Here is a 21105-nt window from a genome sequence, read left to right as displayed (position 1 = left end):
AGAGAGAGAGAGAGAGAGAGAGAGAGAGAGAGAGAGAGAGCTCGACTCTGAGTTGGAAAGGACATCAGCAGGAGGCAGCATGACATAGATGTAAAGAGCTTTGCAAACCTTAAACCTTCATAAGTGCTAGCTATGTTACCATTATTAAAATTATTGGCAGGAGCACTGGCTCTGGAATCATAGTTCCTGGGTTGAATTCTAAACTGTTTCAAACTCACTTTGTGACCTTGGGGATTTTCTTTACTGCTTTGGGCTTCAGTGTTTTCCTTAGGAAAACAAGAAGGGGGTAGAACTCAAATGATCTCTGCTGACACTCTGGAATCTGTGAAAAATCATCTAGTAAGAGGGACAAACTGAAAGAGAATAAGAAAGATGTACTTGGAAGACAGATAGAAAGAGACATATAGTGAGACAAAGACTGGTGGACAGAGGAAGATAGAGGGATACACAATAGATGAGACAAAGAATAGGTGTGTGTGTGTGTATCTGTCTGTCTGTCTGTGTGTGAGGGGGAGAATAGGAGCTTAAGAAGGAGGAAGAGCAATATAGGAATGTGAAGTAGGGAAGGGAGGAGAAATCCTGAGAGGAAAAATCCTCAGGTCAGACTGAAGGGAAGCCCTAGAGGTCCTTTCTACATGGATCTGGATATTTGCTTCTTAGAGGTTAGGGGGTTAAAATCCTGAAATCTGGATTGCTGAACCTGAGTCTGTTTGTTTCTCCAACTTCAATATTTGTCTCACCCTCCTCAGACTTACCTGAAAGAAAGTCTTGGGGTTTAGGGTGAGTATACTTTATGCTTTGGGGCTGAAAGAAGTCTCAGAGACCATGGACCCAACTGTCTCACTTTACAGATGAAGGAAACTGAGGTCCAGAAAGGGTGAGTGTTGTAGGGCTGATATGGGGCTCAAATGAGATTTTGGGCGTGAAAAGGCTTTGAAAACCAAATCCCTAAACAGATGTGAGATTGTTATGATTGTGTATAAATTAGTCTTCCCCTTAATTTCCAAATGCAACTCCATCTATTATCAGGGGACTGGGATATGGCCCCATTAATCTGGGTAGCCTCTGAGGGTCTCTTATCTTTCTTTCCCTAGTAGGCTCCTAGCCTCCTCTCTTTTCCCTTTGGGGGTGCTTTAGTTCAGTCTTTGTTCCTCTGCCCATTCCCCCTCCCTGTCATGGCATGGACTTCTCCAGCTCTCCTTTCTCTTCCCCTTCTCCCTTTGACCCTTCCTGTAGCTTCCCCCCCTCCAACCTGACTGAGTGGCTGCAAAATGCAGGCAGTCCTTGTAAGAGGATCTTTCTAATAACTGGAACTGTCTGCAGCCCCAGGGCTCCTCCTCCCTCCTTCCCTCTCCTATCCTCCCTCCTCTTTTCTTCCCTCCCCTCTCCTCCCCTCTCTTCTCCTCTCTTTCTCCTTGTTTACACAGCACAGTCACACACGCTGGGAGAGAAAGCGCTCAGCTCAGCAATTTTTCACACTTCCCTCAAACGTTCAGCAAGGTTATTTCCGGGAGATCGAGAAAACAGGCGCCCACCCACCAGCCCTAGCCTTCTTGAATCCCACCCTCCTCCCTGAAGGTCCCAGAGGCAGAATCATTTCCCCTATCAGCTACCCCTCCCCCACAGGTGGCATCTTATGTCCCCTATGTTTCCAGCTTTATTAGCCCCTTTATACCCAGGTGTATCAATGTTTGGGGATGTTGGCCTGTAGGGTCACCCCTTGAAGCCTTTATGATTCTGGCTATACTAGCCACACATACAGACAAGGTAGGATTGGGTTTTGTCAGCAAGGTGGCTGTCCTGAAACTGCCAAGTTCTCTCTCGCCAAAGTGAAATCTCCACAGGCCCCTGGCTGCCAAGGCAATAATAAATTTTGGATCTCTGGAAACCCTGGCTTAGGTCAAGTGTCCTTTCCCTCCTAAGATTCTTTCCCTTCTAGTTCTGACCCTAGCTTGTACATTCATAATGCCCTCCAGTAGTTTCTGGAAGTGAAGGAGTTCATATCCTCTCTTGAGTTTGTTTTTGCTACTTTGAGAAACAAAGTCAGAAAGGGACAGGCTTAGGGGGAAGGTGGGGGCCTCTGATTTTTTGGCACCCTCTCTGACTTCCTTTTCTTATTCTGATTCTGCCTGACCCCCCTCCCCCATCTCAGACTCTAATTTCCCAGTTGCCTATGGGATTCTACTACCTTTGACTTATTCCAGATCTTATTCCAAGATCTCTTTCATTCATCCCTTTTAACTATGAACAAAAGGGAAAAGACATAGTGGTTAATGACCTCAGTTTCCCCATCCATAAAATGAGGGTATTGAACTAGATGATCTGTAGAGTCCTGTCTAGCTCTAACACTCTGTTTGTTCTATGTTCTAAGAGCTCTTCCTGGTCTATTATTCTATGATTATGTGATTCTCTACTCTCTGTTCCCAGGGGAGAGAAAAATGTAGAGGGAGGGGAGTTGTGAGGGAGGAGATAGAGGCCAAAGGGCTTTGTTCTTTTCCAGTGTTTGGTAAGGGTAGAAAGGAGGAAATTCAGATACAGAAGGTGCTTCAACTACCCCTTCTCTTGGGAATTTAACTGGGAGATGGAAAATAAGATTACTTCAGAGAAAAGATGTTCTTTGGTGAAATCTTGCTTCTCTTTCCCCCCTACAGTCTTTTCTCCTGGACCAGTATGGACAGAAGCTGAGGAGTGCCAGCAGATGAACCTTCCTTGTCCCCTCTCGCCAGTTACCCACCTTAAGTGTTTTTATTCTTTCCCTGGATCCTCCCAGACACATTTGGGCCTTGGCCAGAAGAGGACTGGGGAAGTATATAATGAGGGGAAGGGGAGTTTTGGGTCTAGGCAGGGGCCCTTGTCTTTGCCACTAACTTCTTTGACCTTGGATAGGTCATAGTGTTCATCTCCTATTCAATTTCCCTACCTAGTCTGGGAGACTGAAGGAATGTAGGTGAGTGACTTAGAATTCTTGGAGGAACCAGGTCATCTTGACTCTGGTGGCATTTTGCTCTCTATCCCCACCTTCCTGCTTTTCCTCTCTCTGTTCTTCCTCCAGTTTCCCAGCTCTTTCTTCTCTTCTTTGCTTTCTCCCTCTCCCCTTCTGTCTCACACACGCAGAGCCCGGAAGCCGATGTCACCAGCTGATGCCAGACCTTTCCCTGCCAAAGTGATGTCTCCTCCCTGTGCACCTGCCCAGTAGGGGCTCACCAAAGGAAAACCTTTTGTCATTTCTGATTCTCGAAGAGGGCCCTGGGGAAAGACTAGCTTTCTTTCACTCCTTCAGAAGTCTCAGCCTCTTAACCCCCTTCAACTGAGTCTCTCCACTCACACCCCCTTAACATATCTCATTTCCTTGCACATACTCACCCTAAGAAGACCCAGGTGATGGGTCAGGAAGAGATAAAAGCAGGAATAAGAAGGAGAGACAATTTGGGATGCTATCTTCCTCCCTCCCAGCACAAGCTTGCCTGTTTCAGAGATCTGTAGCTATTTCCCTAGGTAAATCCTTTGAATAAACCCTCTTTCTCTGACTGGGTCCATGGAAAGATCTTGTCTTCTGGATGCATATGGCTGAGGGTAACAAAAGCTCATGGAGGGGGGAGGGGGAAGAGGGAGCTAGTTTTGCACCTACCCCAGTCTAGGTTGAAAATTCTTAGTACCAGGAAAGGGAGAGCAGTGGTTTTCCTCCATCCCAGAGTCCCCACTTTGCGGAAGATCCAGATAGAGGTCAAAAGCTGACCAGCTGACCAGCAGGCTTTATGCCCACATGAGCTGTGTGTGGACAGGGTCACTAACTACATCCATGTTTGACCCTACAGCCAAGATTGACCCCCTGACTCTGACCTGGGTTACCTCCAGGACCAGCACCCTTAATGTGTGAAAGGGACCCCATACTTCCAGCTATATATGTGCTCACTTGGGGTCCACGGGTTACTCCCTTCCCTTATTCCTCAGCCCAGCCTATTCCAGGGCTGCAACTTTCAAAGTCTGAGAGCATGGCCCAGGGCGGACGCCCAAACGACTTTTTCCTTTGTATTGACTCTGTTCTTTTCTGCTTAGAGCTCTTCTTCTCCCACTGTGGCCCTCCTGGGAGTTGAAGGGTGTGTATAGGCTATCCTCACTTGGGAGGGGTTTCCCCACATTTGGGCGGAAAGGAAGGCCAGGATCTCCCTTTCGATTCTCCAACCCTTAGGACTTGTCCCCCTCTCGGAACCTCCCCCATTTCCCCCTCCACCTTCCCGAGGCCCCACTCACCGCTGTCCCCGGCGGGGCCGGCTGCCCCCCTGGAGCCCGGTAGCACATATGCGGATCCCAGGGGGTGGTAGCTGGGAGCTGGGACGCTGCTACACTGGAAGGCATCTGCTTTGATCTTCTTCACCAAGAAGGAGCGGGGCATGGTGCTGTGCTGAGCCGGAGCCGGAGCCGGCCCGGCGGGGAACTTCAGTGGGGCCTTGGGAGGGGAGGGGGAAAGCTTTGGGGTACAGGGACTGCAGGTTGAAGGGAAGTGGACGCTGTTGCCTTACAGAGCGGGCTCTTCAGCACTGGACAGCTCCCTGCACTACCCGCATGCGGTCCCTAGGCAGCGAGGCAGGGAGGGCCCGAGCGGAAAGGAGGGGAGGGGAGGGGAGGGGAGGCGGCGCTGCCTGGCACACTCGCTGAGCTCAGCAGTCCGGCTGCCGGCTTTATATGGGACGCAGGCTGGAGATCAGGTGGTCCTCTCGCAATGGAACTGTTTAGCTCTCTAATCCATCAAATATCCCTCAGGACAATCATTCACATTCCCTATGAACCGGCTGCTCGGGCAGGCAGGGCGAAGAGCAGAGCGGAGCAGAGCAGAGAGAGCAGGCGAGCTGGGGAGGGAGGCACAGAACAAGCAGGAGCAGAGAAAGTGAGGGAGGGAGAGAGAACGAGAGAGAAAGAGAACGACATACACACAGAGAGGAATAAAAAGATGAGGAAAAACAGACTCAGAGCTCAAGAACAAGAATGGGGGAGTGGGGTGGAGAAGAGAGAAAAAGATGAAGAGAAAGACTAGTAGAAATAGAGACACCCAGGGACAAAGAGGAAGGCAAAGAGAGAGAAATACAGAGCTCAAGAATAAGAAAAGGGGAAGGGAGAAAGAGATGGAGAGAAAGGCAAAGAGAGACAGAGACACCTAGAGACCAAGGATAAAGAAAGAGGGAGATGAGAAAAAGACAAGGGGACACACATAGACTTGGGGGGGGGGGGAGAGGGAACCAGGAAGAAAAAAAGAAAATAGAGAAAGAGACAGAAGCATGGGGAAAGGGGAAAACGGAACCAGTTGGCTAGAATAGAGAAAATAGAGAAGGGGAACTGGAGAGAGGAGGAAGGACAGATTCAGAGGGGAAGGGTCAGAGAGAAGGATGAGGGACATAAAGGAGAAAGAGGAAGAAGGAGGCCTGAGGAGAGGGGAGGGGGAAGAAAGGGGAGAGGAATAGAAGGAAGAAACAGTGAGATCACCCACTGCCCATCTGCTTTAAATTGCTTCTTCCTCTCTGGTTTTCTTGTTTCCTAAATCATGGAACAGGCATGGTAGTGGTCAAGGCAGTGCCTTAAAGAAAAGGAAGGCAGCCCCTCCCCCTCTTCTCTAGCGGGGTTGTGCTTAACACTGCCAATGAGGTCAGGTTTAAGACAGAACTTTCTTTGGTCAGGAATTGGGGATTGAAAAACGAAAGAGAAGTAGGGATAAGAGGACTAAAATACCCGCCCCCCCTCCAGTAGCTGGGGAAGCAGTTGATCAGAACAGCTCAGTCATTCATGTTCAGAAATAATAAAATAATTCCTTTTCCTGCTGTGGGGGCCACTGCCTTTGACACTTCTTCAGCTCTGTCTTTCCCTGAAGCAGAGGGTAGACAATAGAGACACGTGCATCAGAGAGAGAGCTGAATCTTGGTAGAAAAAGCTTGATCATGAGTGAGTGAGCAAACTCTCTTCGGGCAGGATGGTTTTCTTTGTCTGTTGGTGGCCAAGTAGGGGCTAGAAGAGTCCATGGATGATTGGGGAAGGATGGGTAAGGGGAATAGCTCTCCTGGATTTTGGCCCAGTAGAATAAGTGGACCATATGTCAAGGGAGTTGTGGGCAGACATTGTTTCTCTGCAGAGAAGCCATCCTTGGAGGCCAGGACCCAAGAGAATTTTAAATCTAGGAAGCTTTGTCCAATATTTGTTCAGTGGGCCAGTGCATGTGATATCAGGTTCACAGTGCTGATTGGCTGGGTGATGGTTTTCTCATGCCTTTTGGACTTGAAGACAACCTATCAAAATCTGCATTCCAAACCTGACTCAGGAGAGCTGACCTACTACTACTTTTAGTCTCCTCCTTACCAGTGTTTTCCACCTTGTTCTTGTCCAGTTCACCTTTCCATGTACCCTCATATTCTATGTGTGGTATGTACTTTCTAAGTAACCAGCATGCTGCACCAGAGACATCATCGTTCCTTCTAATGGAACTCTTGGAAGGTGAAGTGGGGCATGTCCTAGTTGCATGGTATGAGACCACTTCCACTGAAGCTCTCTAAGCATTATTTGCCACCATTAGTAAAATGAAGGAAAGGAATAATAACTGACATTTCTGACATAGTGTTTTAAAGTTTGCAAAGTCTTTTATGTTCATTATTTCATTTGATCCTTACAACAGCTCTGTGAGGGAAATGGTGCCAGTTTTATTAATCCCCATTTTTCAGATGAGGAAATTGACCAAGGTTAAATGGCCAATAAGTTACAGTGCTGGACCTTAAACCAGTTTTTGTGAGTAAGAAATGCTAACTCACACTGGTAGACCAGTGTTTGAATCCTTCCTGTCACAGACAAGGTCTGGGTTCAATTTACAGTAAATACAATGCTTTTAAGAAGGCCAGTGCAAAGATCTCTGTGCTGGCAGTCAAAAGACCTAGGTTCAAGTCCCTATTCTGATAGTCACTTCCTAGCTATATTATCCTGGAAAAATTGATTCCTCATTTTGGACCTCTCAAATTCTTTGTCTGTAAGCAAGGAGGTTAGCTTAGAATGATGTCTCTGTAGCTATTCTATTGAGTTCTGTTCTGATGGTAACAATGGTTCTTATGGAAATTTAATACCAATGATTTTTTCCCTCTGAAACCTTAGATATGAAACCACAGATATACCAAAAATGCTCATTATATTAAGTAATCTTCCAGGATGAAAATAGGCTTAATTTCCTCTGTTTTACTAAAGAAAAAAAATTCCTCCAAGTCTCCTTTGTATCTAGGCCTTTACATCTCCCACCCTAGCATTTATGTATTTGTCTATGTATCGAATCCCAGTGTATCCAAGAAAGTTGGAACACTCCTGGACCAGATTATCTCTAAGGTTTTTGAAGTTTTTGAAGTCTATGGAAAGGTCCTCTACTGACTGTCCCTTAGTAGGTGCATAGAATCACAGGATTTAGAGCTGAAAGGTCACTTAGAAATTGTATAGCCTATTCCCCTCATTAAAAAGAAGAAGAAACTGAATTGTAGAGAGTAGAAGTGACTTTTGACAAAGGTCACACCAACTGGCAAGATTTCACCCTCCTCTCCTCCCCCGCCCCTTCCCATTAGAAAATATAAACCAAAGCGATCAAGCCTTGGGGGAGGCAGATGTCCACAGTACTGATTGATATTGGCAGCTAATTTTGACTGTTTCCACACCAGGACTTTGGGTGCTGCACAAAGAAAGAATGGGGAGCAGGACTGGAGAATTGCACCTCCCCACCTGCCTTGGGGTTTCAAGGAAAATGAGACCTAGTTCTCCTTTTCTCCCCATCTAGCTGGGCCCAGACCAGATGTTGCTGCTGCTTCCACTGCTGCTGAGTTGGCATTCCTGAGGCTCCCAGGGATGTGCTTCAGGCTGTGCATGATAGTCAGTCCCTTTCACTTCTTTACTCACCCCACAGTCTTCTTGTCTCCATTCTTCCACCTGCTCAGACACAAAGGAAAATGAGTTCGTCTGCCTCCTCCAAATGGTGAGAAGGCAGGACTCAGTCTCAGGTCTCTGTGGGAAGATTCTAGCCACTATTGATTGGTTCACAAAATCATATAATGTCAGAGCTGTAACAGAACCTTAAAATGTGGGATATTAGAGCTTAAAGGGACCTTGGCTTATAAAACAGAACTTTAGGAAATGAAATGTTGAAAAAGAATGTTAGAGAGGCAGCACAGCACAGTGGATGGAGTACTGGCTTCAAATTCTGCCTCTGGTTCTTCCTAGCTGTGAGACCATGGTCATGCCATTTAAACTTCTCTCATTGCCAGTTTCTTCATCTATAAAATAGGGATGAAAATGCCACTAGATGAGGGAAACACCACAGGCATTTTCTGAGATGTGCAAAGCCCCTTGCCAACTTTAAAAAGCAGTATACTGGGATCCAAAAACTTCAATAAGCTTGAACTGCACTAAGACTTTTGGGACATCCTAAATATCTATTCTTAGAATATAAAAGAGGAAAGCTGGAAAAGACTTCAGGATTTGTAATGTCAGAACTAGAAGTGCCCTTAGAATATGGATCATAGCATGTCAGAGTTGAAAGAGACTTTAGAACAAAGAACGCTACAGTTGGAAGGGATTAAAGCTGGAAGGGACCTTGCCAACTATCTAATCAAAACACCTAGTCTGGGGTGGCTAGGTGGCACAGTGAACAGAGCACTGGTCCTGGAGTCAGGAGGACGAGAGTTCAAATCTGGCCTCGGACACTTAACATTTACTAGCTGTGTGATCTTGGGCAAGTCAAGCCCAATTACCCTGTCTTTCCCTCCAAAAAAAAAAAAAAGCCCAGAGAGGGACTATAGACTTAAGATTATGTATAAAGTTAGGTCACACATAAATTTCCTGACTGTCAGTCTAGTATTCTTTTCAGGACACTCTTATTGAGATTCCAAGCCTTAGGGAAGGGAACTAGTGGCAGTCTTTTGGAATAGGGCAACCTTTAGTGCCATCAGCAGTGACTGATAATTATGTTCACATACTTTTATCCTTCAAGGCTTAGTGTTAGCAGTAATCCCATTTCTGTCACAAAGTCTTCTCCAACTGTATTGACCTCATCTCTCCCTTCTCTGAAGTCCTGTTGTAGTTAAGGTCAGCACACAATTTTGCACTTAACAACTAAGTTTTTTCTCTGTGCCGTGTCTCTTCATCTAAACTGTTGACTTTGCTAGGGCAGGGACCAGATCTTTGACTTCCTTCCACTACTCTCAGATCAAGGTTTTAGCAGGCCGGAACTAAAATTTCATTGACTGATATGCAAAATTTCAATCCATTGTGAAATGCATTAAATGTTATTCTGTAGGGTTTGGTCTGGATTCTAATAGGATGCTACTAATAATACCTATGCTATATAAAAGGACATATAATAATAATAATAACGCTAACTTATCTTTAATTTCTCACTTAGCTCCTCTACTTTGAGACCTGGAGGCTGACTTCTCCACTATGGCCCAGGAAGCTCATTGTTGGGGTAATCTCATCATCCTACAAAATCCTATTAGTCTTGGTGTTCCACCCCTTCACCATCCTCTGCCCCTAGGATTGGAGGGTGGGGTCTTGAACTCCAAACCTCCATGTAAGGAGAGAGCTCAGCTCAGATTTCTCATCTCTCCCCAGGCTGTATTGCTCTCTGGGACTTCTCTATTTGATTTCACTGTGTCCCTGGGTTGGGTACCTTCTCTCCCTTTTATGTACTGTCTTCCTCCTTTAGATTGCAGGCTCCTTGAGGGTAAGTATTGTCTTCCTTTTTTTTTCATATTTGTGTCCCTCAAATTTAATACAATGCCTGGCACACAGTAGATTCTTAATAAATGTTTATTGACTTGACTAGAACACTATAGAGTTTACAAAGCACTCTCACAATCATTAATTCATTTGATCACTACAATAGACTTTGATAACATGTCACAATAAGAACATACATTGCATTACTCTTATTTTACAGCTGGGGAAATGGAAACACATAGAAAGAAGGTGATTTTCTTAAGGTCACATAGCAAGTCTGTGGTAGACCATGGCTTTGAACTTTAGGTTTGGTGCATTTTCCACCACATATCAATGCCTATTCATTCAGATATCAGGCTAATGGACCTCCAAAACCCCACCCCTTTCCCTTTAACCTACTTTTAGGGACAAATTTTAGCTCCATCATGGGAGAGGTCATGGTATCCTCTGATTCTCCATATCCCAAAAGGCTGAGGAGAGCCAGAATGATTCTGGTTGTATATATGGGCAGACCCTTTTCTAGGGCCTCAGAATATCAATGTCTCACCTGAACAAGAGAGTAGTTCCCATGATGGCCCAGGATTCTATGGTGGGAAAGGATGTGACATGATGGCAGCTTCTTCTTAAAGCAATCTGGGTTCAAACACAGAAGCAAACTGAGGTGGGATGTCTCAGAAATGGTGAAGTATCTGTAGGACCACACCCCCACATCTGATTTAGGCTCAAGCAATCATATTGTACTGGGATTATTTAAAGACTTACCATATTCAAGGTGTCAGCTGTGGTTTAGAGGAAAAGAACATTTGACTTGGAATCAGGGGACCTGGATTTAGTTCTGGCTTTGCCAATAATAAGCTGCATGACCATGCAGGCACTTCCCTCTTCTTAGAACTCAGTTTCCTCCTCTGAAAAATGACTGAGGGTGGATTAGATGAAATCATGTTCCCTTCTAGCTGGCATTCTATGTTCTCTATTCTAAAGTCCTTTCTTGCTCTGAAGTTCCATGTTCTAAGATCTTTTTCAGATCTAACTTTCTCTGTTGTACGTTCTAATGTGTTATATTCTAAGGTCCCTCCTAAGTTCTAACATTCTGTCTTATGTTCTAAGGTTTTTTGCAGCCCTGGTGTTCTTTGTCTACGTTCTTGTCCAATCCTGACATTCTCTGTTCTGATTGCTAATATTATATATGAGAACTCTTCCAGCTCTGACATCCTAAGATTCTAAGTCATCCCCCTCCCCCACTCCCAGACATACACATATACACATGCCTGTGTACTCCACCCAAAAGGCCTCCTTTCACTCCCTGCCTCCCCTTTCAGCTCTGACTCTGAATCCTGTATCAAGGAGGGGGAGGTGAGGGGAGATCACTCCCTTCTGCTCTCACTCCCACCCCACCCCCTCTGTCCCCAGCAACACCATGGTCCCATCTGTCTCAGTGGCATTGAGCTGTGACATGAGAGGCCTGGGGAAGTCCAAGGTCAGCAGCTCCTAGGACCAACCAGAGCAGGCCTGGGGGATGTCAACGCCACGGCCCAGCCTTGGGCCCCTTAGCTCTGGAAGTTCCCCCACCCCGCCCCCATCCCAACTAGAAAAGTCTTTGCTGCTTTTAAGCTATCCAGCTCCCTTATTTATTTATACGCCTGCATGTGCAATTTCCTCCCTTGAAGGCCCGTTAGCCGAATAAGGGATTACTTACGCCCCAGTTGTGGCGATCTGCTTTGCCTGCTGACTGTCCCTGCACTTTCTCTCTGCCTCTCCGGGCTGCAGCGTAATAAGTGAGGTAATTAAGTGTAGAAGACAAGTGGAGAGAAGGGAGGGCTGAGAAGAAGGAAGAATAAGAACTGGGTTCTTTTCAGGAGCAGGGGAGTGAGATAATGTATGATAATAACCTGCAATCAGGCCCCGCTGAGCTGGGCGAGTACTCCTGCCTGGAGGAGGCTCCTTTTCCCCTCCCTCCCCCAGCCCCCCAAACATCCCAGACAATCCTGCTTTTTCAAAGAAAATGGGGGAGATCGGACAGCTCCCTGCTCCCCTCCACCCCTCCCGCCCCTGGGGCAGCTGTATGGAAATAGTGTTCCCCTCTCCCTGGGTTAGGATGTGATTGTGTCTTGAGTCTTTGGTTTGGGTTGGTTGGGGGTGGGGGTGGTGTTGGTGTTGGGGCTTAGTGGGGGAGGGGAATAGATAGTATAGGCCCAGGGGCAGGGCACCAGGACAGTCCTAGGAAGGGATGGGTTTAAAGGAAGGAGAGAGAACACATCCTTACAAGCCAGTTTTCTGCTTCTGTCTCTGAGCACACTGAAGGTTTGGGAGATGGGGGTGGTGGGATGGGAAGCAGCCTCAGATAGTAGAAGGATCACTGCACAGGAGTCAGGGTACTTGAATTCGGGTCCTGGGTCTATTATGAATTAACCTTTAATGTGACTTTGAGTAAGTGACTTCTTCTTTCTTGTTTTCAGTTTCTTTATAAAGAGAAGATTGTAAATATGAACGTAACTGAGAAGGTTGGACTTCATGGCTTCTCAGGATGCTTCTATTGCCTGGATATTCTGGGTTTGAAGCTCTTTTAGTTCTGTCTATATAATAACCTGCAATCAGATAATATCCAATCATTTTATACCCCAAAATTCCTTCCAGCTTTGATCCATACCTTCTCTGGTCCAGTGGAACTCACCTTGCTGTTTGTTGCTCATATACCACACTCCACCTCCAGTCTCTGTGACTTTGCACAGGCTTCCCTTCTCATGTCTAAGATGCTAGTATTTGTATTATGCTTTAAGATTCGCAAAATGCTTTGCATATGTCATTTCATTGGATCCTGTTAAACTCTGAAGTAGATGCTATTAATTCCATTTCACAGATGAGGAAACTGAGACTAAGTGAAGGAGGTCAAGTAACTTATACAGGGTCACACAGTCAATAAGAATCAGAGGCAGAGGGGCGGCCAGGTAGCACAGCAAGTAAGAGTACCGGCTCCAGTGTTGGGATGACCTGGAGATCGAATCCCGGGCTCAGACACTCAGCACCACACCCAGAAATAACTGGCCGTGTAACCTTGAGCAAGTTACTTAACCCCGATTGCTTAAAAAAAAAAAAGAATCAGAGGCAGAATTTGAATTCAGATCTTCATGACTTTCACTGCAATGCACTGTCATTGGGCTACCTAGATGCCTCTGTGACTCCAAGAAGCTATAGCATGTGCATTGGAAACACCCCGGCAAAACCATCTCTGCAAACAAGCTAAACAGGGTTGAGGGTAATCACTAGGCCTCAAACCTGTCAGTGAGTTGTCTACCCCAAGCACATGAGACCTTCCCTTGGCAGAATGGGTGGATGAGAACAATTTGTTCTGATGATCACGAAGGCAGCAGGCACTGTGGAAACACTTAGTGCTTGGTCAGACATCAAAGATACCAAGGTCATCTGCGACATCCTGGGCCATCTCCAACGGTCTGACTTTTGTCTAGCCACTGAACTTCAAGGACTCTGGAAGACAGACAGGCTGATGACTTGTGCAACTCTGCCTCCATTAAAATCCAATTAATTCGTAAGTTAAGAGATTGCTCCATAATGTCACTGGTCCTCTTTGAAAATGAAGGATGAACAACAAAAACAACAGGAGACTGTCTCTTATGATCCCTAGTTTCCTTCCAAGTTCAACTCAAGTGCCCCCTGTGTGAAGCCTTTCCTGACTCCCTTAGCAGCTAGAGATTCTCCCAACCTAAATCACTTCGTACTTATGTATTTTGTATGCCTTATATATGTACGTTTTTCTTAACAGAAGGTAAGCTCTGTGAGGACAGGGACTATTCTGCTTCTGCCTTTGTATCCCTAGGGCCTTGCACAACAGTGCTTATTGATTGATTGATCAATGATTCTATGTTCCATGTTCTAAATTCTGTGTTTGCTCTAAGGCCCCTTCTAGCTTACTCTGGCTATTTGCCTGCCCTTTGTTTCTTCCTACCTAACTCTAACTCTCTCATTTAGGTCAGGCTTAAGTCCTACCTTCTTCAGGAAAGCCAGTCCAGCCCACATTGTCCTTTCTTCTCTGAACTCTTGGGGAAGCTATTGTCTCATTTATACAATATGCTCCTGAAACCATCTCATAAAGAATATTACTATAAGGTGACAACATGGCACTTTGTGCATCATTCAACTCTTCTGTTTGGACATCAATGGGAAGAACTTAATGATTAGGTAAAGTGAGAAGTGAAATACTAATAAAGGTTTTTGTGAGACAAGGTCAAGAAAACTGGGGTTGATCTCCTCCATTCAGTGGCACTAAATAGACTGCCTGGAATTGTGTGTGTGTGTGTGTGTGTGTGTGTGTGTGTAGGTGTGTGTAAGACAGACAGACAGAGAAAGGAGAGACAGAGAAACAGAGAAGTAGGGAGACATGTAGAGGAGAGAGAAGAGAGAGGTGTGGGGGGAGAGAGAAAGAAAGAGAGGGAAAGAGAGGGAGGGAGAGAGAGAGAGGGAGAGAAAAAGAGAAGGAGAAAAAGGGGGGAGAGAGAGGGAGAAAAAGAAAGAGAGAGAGAGAGAGAGAGAGAGAGAGAGAGAAAGAGAGAGAGAGAGAGAGAGAGAGAGAGAGAGAGATACAGAGAGGCAGAGACAAAGACAGAGGGACAGAGGAGAGAGAGAGAGAGAGAGATACAGAGAGGCAGAGACAAAGACAGAGGGACAGAGGAGAGAGAGTCAACCCTGTCTACCCACCCATATTGTGAGATTGTGAGCTTTTCATGCAAGGGTGTTGTTTGTGGCTCTTCATCTCCCCCTCACCTCGCAGCTCAGGAAACTTGGGAATCAGTAAATGAAAATTCGTTTTTCACAAGGAAAACAGAGGATTGGTATGGTGGAAAGACCCCTGGCTTGGTAGTCAGAGAACCTAGCTTCAGAATCCTGACTCTGCTCCTTACTACTTGTGTGACCTTAGACAATTCACTTTCTCTCTGAGGACCTTAGTTTATTACTCTCTAAAATGGGGGTAATAATCCCTGCCCTACCTCTCTCATAAGGGAATTGTCTGGATCAAATGAGATAATAGATGTGAAAGAGTGTAGGAAACTCTCAAGTGTGGGAGAAAGGATATTTTATTGTTATCTCTTTGTTACTGATATTTGTCTTATCTACCCAGCCAGACTGGGAGCTTCTCCAAGGTTCAGACCCTATCTTATAAATCTTAAATTATAGTCATAGAGCTGGAGGGGGTCCTTAGAAATCAGCTATTCTAACCTCCTAATTTTACAAAGGATAAACAGGGTCTCAAAAGGGAAAAGAGACCGAGTTAGAAGCACAGGCAGTATTAGGACTTAGTTCTCCTGATTCTCAGCCCAAAATTCTTTCCCCTGTAGCCTACTGGCTCTCCAAACTGAGAATGTGGTGCCAGGAAAGGAATGGCAGGGCTTTGGAATAAGGCCATTCTGAATCTGTCTTGGTGTCTTTGTGCTGCTGACAGACCCAGGAAGCCAGGTTGGGGGTGGGGGCTGGCCCCAGAGCTGCCTTATCTCCTCTGTCTGGTGTCAGCAGCCTTAGTCCCTCCCTGGAAGGCTGGAGCTGAAGAAGGGAGCCTAGGGACTGAGGAATATTTGCATTTATATTAGAGGCTTATGTTTTCCTTGGAAGCCAAGGGGGCTCAAGGCAGGAGGAGAGGAGCCTGTGGCCTTGGTGGTCCAAGCAGCCTGCTAGAAAGAGAAACTGCCTTCCTTGTTGAGGTCAGGCCTGGGTGGCCCTACCCTGCTGTGCCCGCAGTTGATGGGATGGTGGCTGTCTAGGAAAGGAAAGTCTTACTCAGAATTCTTTAATAACTCCATATTGCCTCCAGGATAAAATACAAAATCCTCAGCAAGCCCTTTAATGTCCCCCCCCCCCCCAGCTCTTACCAACCTTTGAATTTTTATTTTCCATATCCCTTTTACATATTCTCTGTTTTGGTCAAATTGGCCTCCTCATCACTGTTTCCCATGCATTAAAATCTGTGCGCCACCTACCTGTGTTTGCCCAGGTGGTCCTGGAAATCTAGAATGTACTCCTTTCTTACCTCCACCCAGCAAAATCCCTGCTTCTCTCAAAACTCAGCTCAGGGACCACTGCCTACATCAGTCCTTTCCTGCCTTCAGTTGTTTGCATTTTTTCACTTTTGAAATTTCTTTACATTATTTTGTAGTAATTTTTTTTTTTTTTGCTTTTTGGAGGGCAATTTGAGCTAGTTTTTTTGTGTTAAGTGTCTGAGGTCAGATTTGAACTCAGGTCCTCCTGACTCCAGGGCTGGTGCTCTATTCACAGCACCACCTAGCCACCCAATAGTAATTTGTTTTTGATTATCTAAAGTTGAGAATTGCTGCTGTGCCCAATGGGCTCGACCATTGTGCTCTGCTCTTGACCCAGGTACACAGTTCAGCTCAGGATCAATGCTAGATTCCTTTTTCTCATACTCTTTGACTAGTTAAACTCCCACCCCCAGATCCTGGCAGGGTGGGGGGGAAGCTTTCTAGTTTAGGTTGTGGGTCATGTTTGGTTGTTGTCCTTTGTGCTTGAAGACATCACTCTGTTGGGGTCAAGGTACAGTTTATCTGACTGTGAGCTTGGAAGCCCCTGCCACCCGTTGGGCACAAATAGTCCATACAAACATTTGGAGAAGAGATATCTCTAAATTTGCAAATCTCATGTTTCTTTTGAGCTACTGCAATTCTGCTTTGCTAACAGAGCACATTGCCTTCTTTGATGTGGGCATGCTATGCTGGGTGGTCCTGTGCCAGTGTTTCCCAGTCTCACAATTGATTACAAAGTTCTTCAGAGAGACCTTGAGAGTGTTCTTGTACTGCTTTTTCTGACCTACATATGAGTGCTTGCCTTGTGTGAGTTCTTTCTAAAACAGTCTTTTAAGCAAGTGTATAGTTGGTATTCAAACAATGTGTTCAACACATTGGAGTTATGCTCTCTATAGCAGAGTTCGAATGCTTGGCAGTTCAGATTGAGAAAGGACCTCAGTGTCTCATACTGTATTTTGACAGATAATCTTCAGAATCTTCCTAAGACAATTCAGATGGAAGCAATTCAGTTTCCTGGCATGGCTCTGGTAGACTGTCCAGGTTTCACAGGCATGCAATGAGACTGGAATGATGGCTCTGTAGACCTTCAGTTTGGTAGGCAGCCTCTTCTCTTCCACACTTTCCTTCAGAGTCTCCCAAATGCTGAACTAGCTCTGGCAATGCATGTGTCAGCCTCATCATCTATGTGTCTATTCCTGGAAAGTATACTGCCAAAGTAAGTGGATTTATCCACAGCAGTCAGAATCTCTCCATTTGCTATAACTGATGGCTCCATGTATGGATGGTGTGGTGCTGGCTGGTGGAGAACCTCTGTTCTCTTGGTGTTAATTGTCAGATCAAAACTGGTACAAGTGACAGAGAATCTATCCATACTCTGTTGCATCTCAGCTTCAGAGGCTGCATGGAGCGCACAATCATCTGTGAACGAAAAGTCACGTGGAAACTCTCCTTCCACTTTAGTCTTGGCTTATAGCCTTTTCAGATTAAATAATTTACCATCAGCATGGTAGCTGACCTTTATGCCATTTTCATCATCGTTAAAGGCATCTGATAACATTGCTGAAAACATCATGCTAAAAAGTATAAGAGCAAGTACACAGTCCTACTTCATTTTATTGGTGACTAGGAAAGTGCAAGATCGTTGTCCATTATCCAGAACCCATGCAAGCATGCCATTGTGGAATTGGCATACAATACTGATGACCTTCTCTGGCAACCACATTTTGCTATGATCTTCCACAAGCCCTCATGACTGACAATATCAAAAGCCTTGGTCAGATTGACAAACTGTAAAACCAAACATGAGCAGCTTTCAAGAGGACTGCTGCTGTGAACAGCTTTAAAGATTCTGATTACATAGTATAGGGAACTCTCTATTTATTCAATAACAAATCAGAGCAAAACATTCACAATGTTACAAAAGCATTCACAATGTTACAACTTATCACAGAAAATCAAAATACAGCTTTCACCATGTCACAAGCCAACAATTTATCACTAAAATGGCCATATAGTTTTCACCAGAATGGTAACATAGTTTTCAACAAAGTACAATCATTTAGTAATTCAATCATTTAATCATCCTTAAGCCTTCTTAAGGGGAACAAAGTTCAAAAGTCAAAGCCCTCCACCCATTGGATGTGATTAAATTACAATTTCATCAGTCACTACTCAGTACCCTCTTAAGGGATGGTGGAAAGTACAAAAGCCACCCATCCTCAGGTCACAAGTAAATTACAATTTCATCAGTCACTACTCAGTATCCTATTTTATCAGTCATTACTAGACAATTTCATTAGTCACTGTTCAGTATCCTATTTCATCAGTCACTACTCAGACAATTTCATCAGTCACTACTCAGTACCCACCTAGAGGTCTTTTCATCTTCACTTGGGGCAGGCTTTCAGCTTCCATAGTTCCTCTTCTATGGTCCCAGCTTCCACCCAAATCTTTTTTTTTTTTGCTTTTTTGGAGGACAGTTGGCATTAGTGACTTGCCCAAGGTCACATGGCTAGTTTTTGTGTTAAGTGTAAGAGGCCAGATTTGAACTCAGGTCCTCCTGACTCCAGGGCTGGTGCTGTATTCACTGTGCCACCTAGCCACCCAAATGCTCTAAATCACCATTTTTTGGGAGGGCAATTGGGGTTAAGTGACTTGCCCAAGGTCACTCCCACCCCAATCTAACCAACTGCCACCTGAGTTCAAAGGCAGACAGCTCCCAGTTCCAGCTTTGGAACTTGTTCAGCTTTCCCTGCAGTTCCTGCTCCACACTGAAGCTCACAGAGTCCAGTACACCCCCAATACTTCACAGTCTCTGTTCCTGGGAAGACAAGGCTTAACAAAGCCACAATACCATTCATACACATTAACAAAGCCACAACAACATTTGTACAAAGTACTGGCACCACAGTCATGCTTCCTCAGTTTTTGGCAGCTCCAGCAGGCCCTTGAAAGTCTTGCCACCACAAGTCTGAGTTCTGTGTCAGTTCTCAATTCTCATTTCTCTTCTCAGTTCTTCTCAATTCTCAGTTTAGTCTTCAGTCCAGCAGTAGCAGTTCAGCCTCCATATGCTCACTTTGAGAATTTCTCTCTCTCCTTCTCTCTCTCTTGTCTCTCTGTCTCTGTCTCTCTCTCTCTCTCTCCCCTCTCTCTATGCCTACACCCACCCACCCCCTCTCCCCACAGAAGTTCTGACTGTCTGTAATAATAATGGAATTTAAAGATTCCCCTGTAATGGCTTGGTTTTCAGATTGATTGTGTTAAAACCCAGAGCTTGTGAATCCCACTTGTGGAATGGACTTGTTGACATGAAAAGAGAGGGCTGAACTGGGAGGAGCTGGTGATGTGAATTTAGAGAGGCACCAGCAGAGAGAGAGGCAGAAGAATGTTTTGGAAGCAGCATCGTGGAGGAAGAAACTGAGAGGATTGCTGAGGGCCACTTTGAACTGCCCAGGACTTTTGAGAGCTGCCATCCAGAGCTGCCAAGGACTGAGAAGACATGGCTGTTACGCTGGTACTTTGTCTGTCTGTTTTGATGTTGTTTTGCCAGATTTGTCCACTGGTGAAAGTCCTGTTGTTGCAGAGGTCCTGGAACCTCGCTGTTGCTTCAGGAGTCCTGAGACTGTTCTGCAGACAGAGAGTGAATTGCGCCCACTGGTGAAGGCCAATGCTGTTGTTGCAGAGGTCCTGGAACCTTTCTGTTGGTTCTAGGACTGTTCTGCAGACAGAGAATGAATTAATGAGGACACTGGCAATGTATCTTGTGGCCTTGCTAAGCTTTGTCTCCCCAGGAACAAAGATTGCTGAGAACTTGCCTTGGGTCAAGATGAAGAAAAGACCTCTCTTTGGGTATTAAATGCTGTGCTTAAGCTTGTTGTACCTCTGGGGTAGATGGCCTATTCAGTTGTGATACAAGGGTGGGAAACTTTTGACTTTTTTGTGCTCTGGAACTGACCAAATGAATGTACTTTGCTTATGATTGGAAACTAATCTCCGTTTGAGAAGAGGGGCCTTGTGATTGACTAAATGAATGTACTGCCTAGGGGTGGGGTAGTACTTAGAAGAGGGACTTTGTGATTGACTAAATGACTGTAATGTCCAGGGGTGGAGTAGTACTTGGAAATGATTGAATTACACTTGGTGAATGCTGTATTTTGAATGATGCTATATTTTGATTTTCTCTGTTCTTAATTTGTCACTGAATAAAATGGAGAGCACCTATGCTGGTATTTTGAACCTTGGGAAGTTGCCTTTGCTTGGCATTACACTGTCCAGTCTGTGTTCTTCCTTATATACAGTATTAGCTCCTCCCTGTTCAGTTCCTTCCTCTTATGTCAGCAACAGGGGTTCATCCCTCCTGTTTCTTTACAGAGGCTTAATTTGAAACTAGGTGCTAAGTACCTGTTAGCTTAGCAGTACAAAGGGATCTTCAAATTTCATTACTATTACGCAAACATTGTGTGTAGATCTCTGTTCTGCTCCTAGAATTTCTCCAGTTGTTGGGCAGCAAACACCATATTGACCATTCCTTAGCCCTTTCTAAAACCATAGTGGCTCTTGGATAGATGATCATCTTCCAGGTGAAGGATCAGCCTTTTAAGGAACTCTGGCAAGAATCTAGCTGGTAATGACTAAGAGAGAGATGGTACCTGTCCCCTCCCCCCATGATTCTCACAGGGCAATCTGTTTCCTGTTTCCTTTTTTATAAAGATGAATACTGGAGGCATCCTTGAACTCCTGGGGGATAACCTCCTCTTGTCACATAACCTCAAAGATTTAAGTTAACTTTGGTGTGAGCAGTGGACCCCCTGCCTTGTAAATCTCAACTGGAATAGGATCAGCACTAGGAGCTTCACCATGTGAGAGGAACTTAATGGCATTTAGAACCTCTTCTTCATCTAGAGAGGGAATGACTTCAACTTGAGGTATATGGTCAATGGCTTCATCATTGGTTGATGATGGTTTGTTGAGAATGTGATGAAAGTGTTCAGTCTATCTTTCCAGGATCATATTCTTATCGCTAATCAATGTGATTCTACAGGGCTGTGTAGTTGAGGTGCACCATAGATCTTTGGCCCATAAATGGTGTAATGGGAATGCAAATTTGGAAGATCTTCCCTGCCCCTAGGCTAAAGTGCACCTGAAGCCTGGGGTGGGAGGCTTGTTTTTCAGTAGATACTTTTTGATTGGCCAGTGGGTCCAAAAGGTTGTTACATTCTCTGAGCCAGGAGAAGGCTATATAAGCCCTGATGTGTAGCTTGGTTTTGGGGGCTCACTTTGAGAAGTGTTCTGTGATTTGATCTGTATTCTGGAAAGCCGTTGTCCAGGCCCCCCCCCC

General features: G+C 45.3%; 1 protein-coding gene across 1 annotated transcript in view; it reads right to left on the bottom strand.

The window, feature by feature from the left end:
* The window catches only part of SCRT2 (scratch family transcriptional repressor 2), a 13464-nt gene extending 8988 nt beyond the window's left edge, over positions 1–4476 (bottom strand). Inside the window, exon 1 of the mRNA XM_069073977.1 lies at positions 4252–4476. Coding sequence (XP_068930078.1) covers positions 4252–4393 — 142 coding nt within the window. The 5' untranslated portion in view covers positions 4394–4476. The remainder of the gene's footprint in view (positions 1–4251) is intronic.
* Between the last annotated feature and the right edge of the window lie 16629 nt (positions 4477–21105).

This window comes from Petaurus breviceps, unplaced genomic scaffold (genome assembly GCF_028583685.1).
Source record: "Petaurus breviceps papuanus isolate PSGF00001 unplaced genomic scaffold, PetGlider_PUasm1.0 90879, whole genome shotgun sequence".
Lineage (NCBI taxonomy): Eukaryota > Metazoa > Chordata > Mammalia > Diprotodontia > Petauridae > Petaurus > Petaurus breviceps.
Note: the sequence above shows the minus strand (reverse complement) of the source record. Positions and strands in the feature narration are given on the sequence as shown.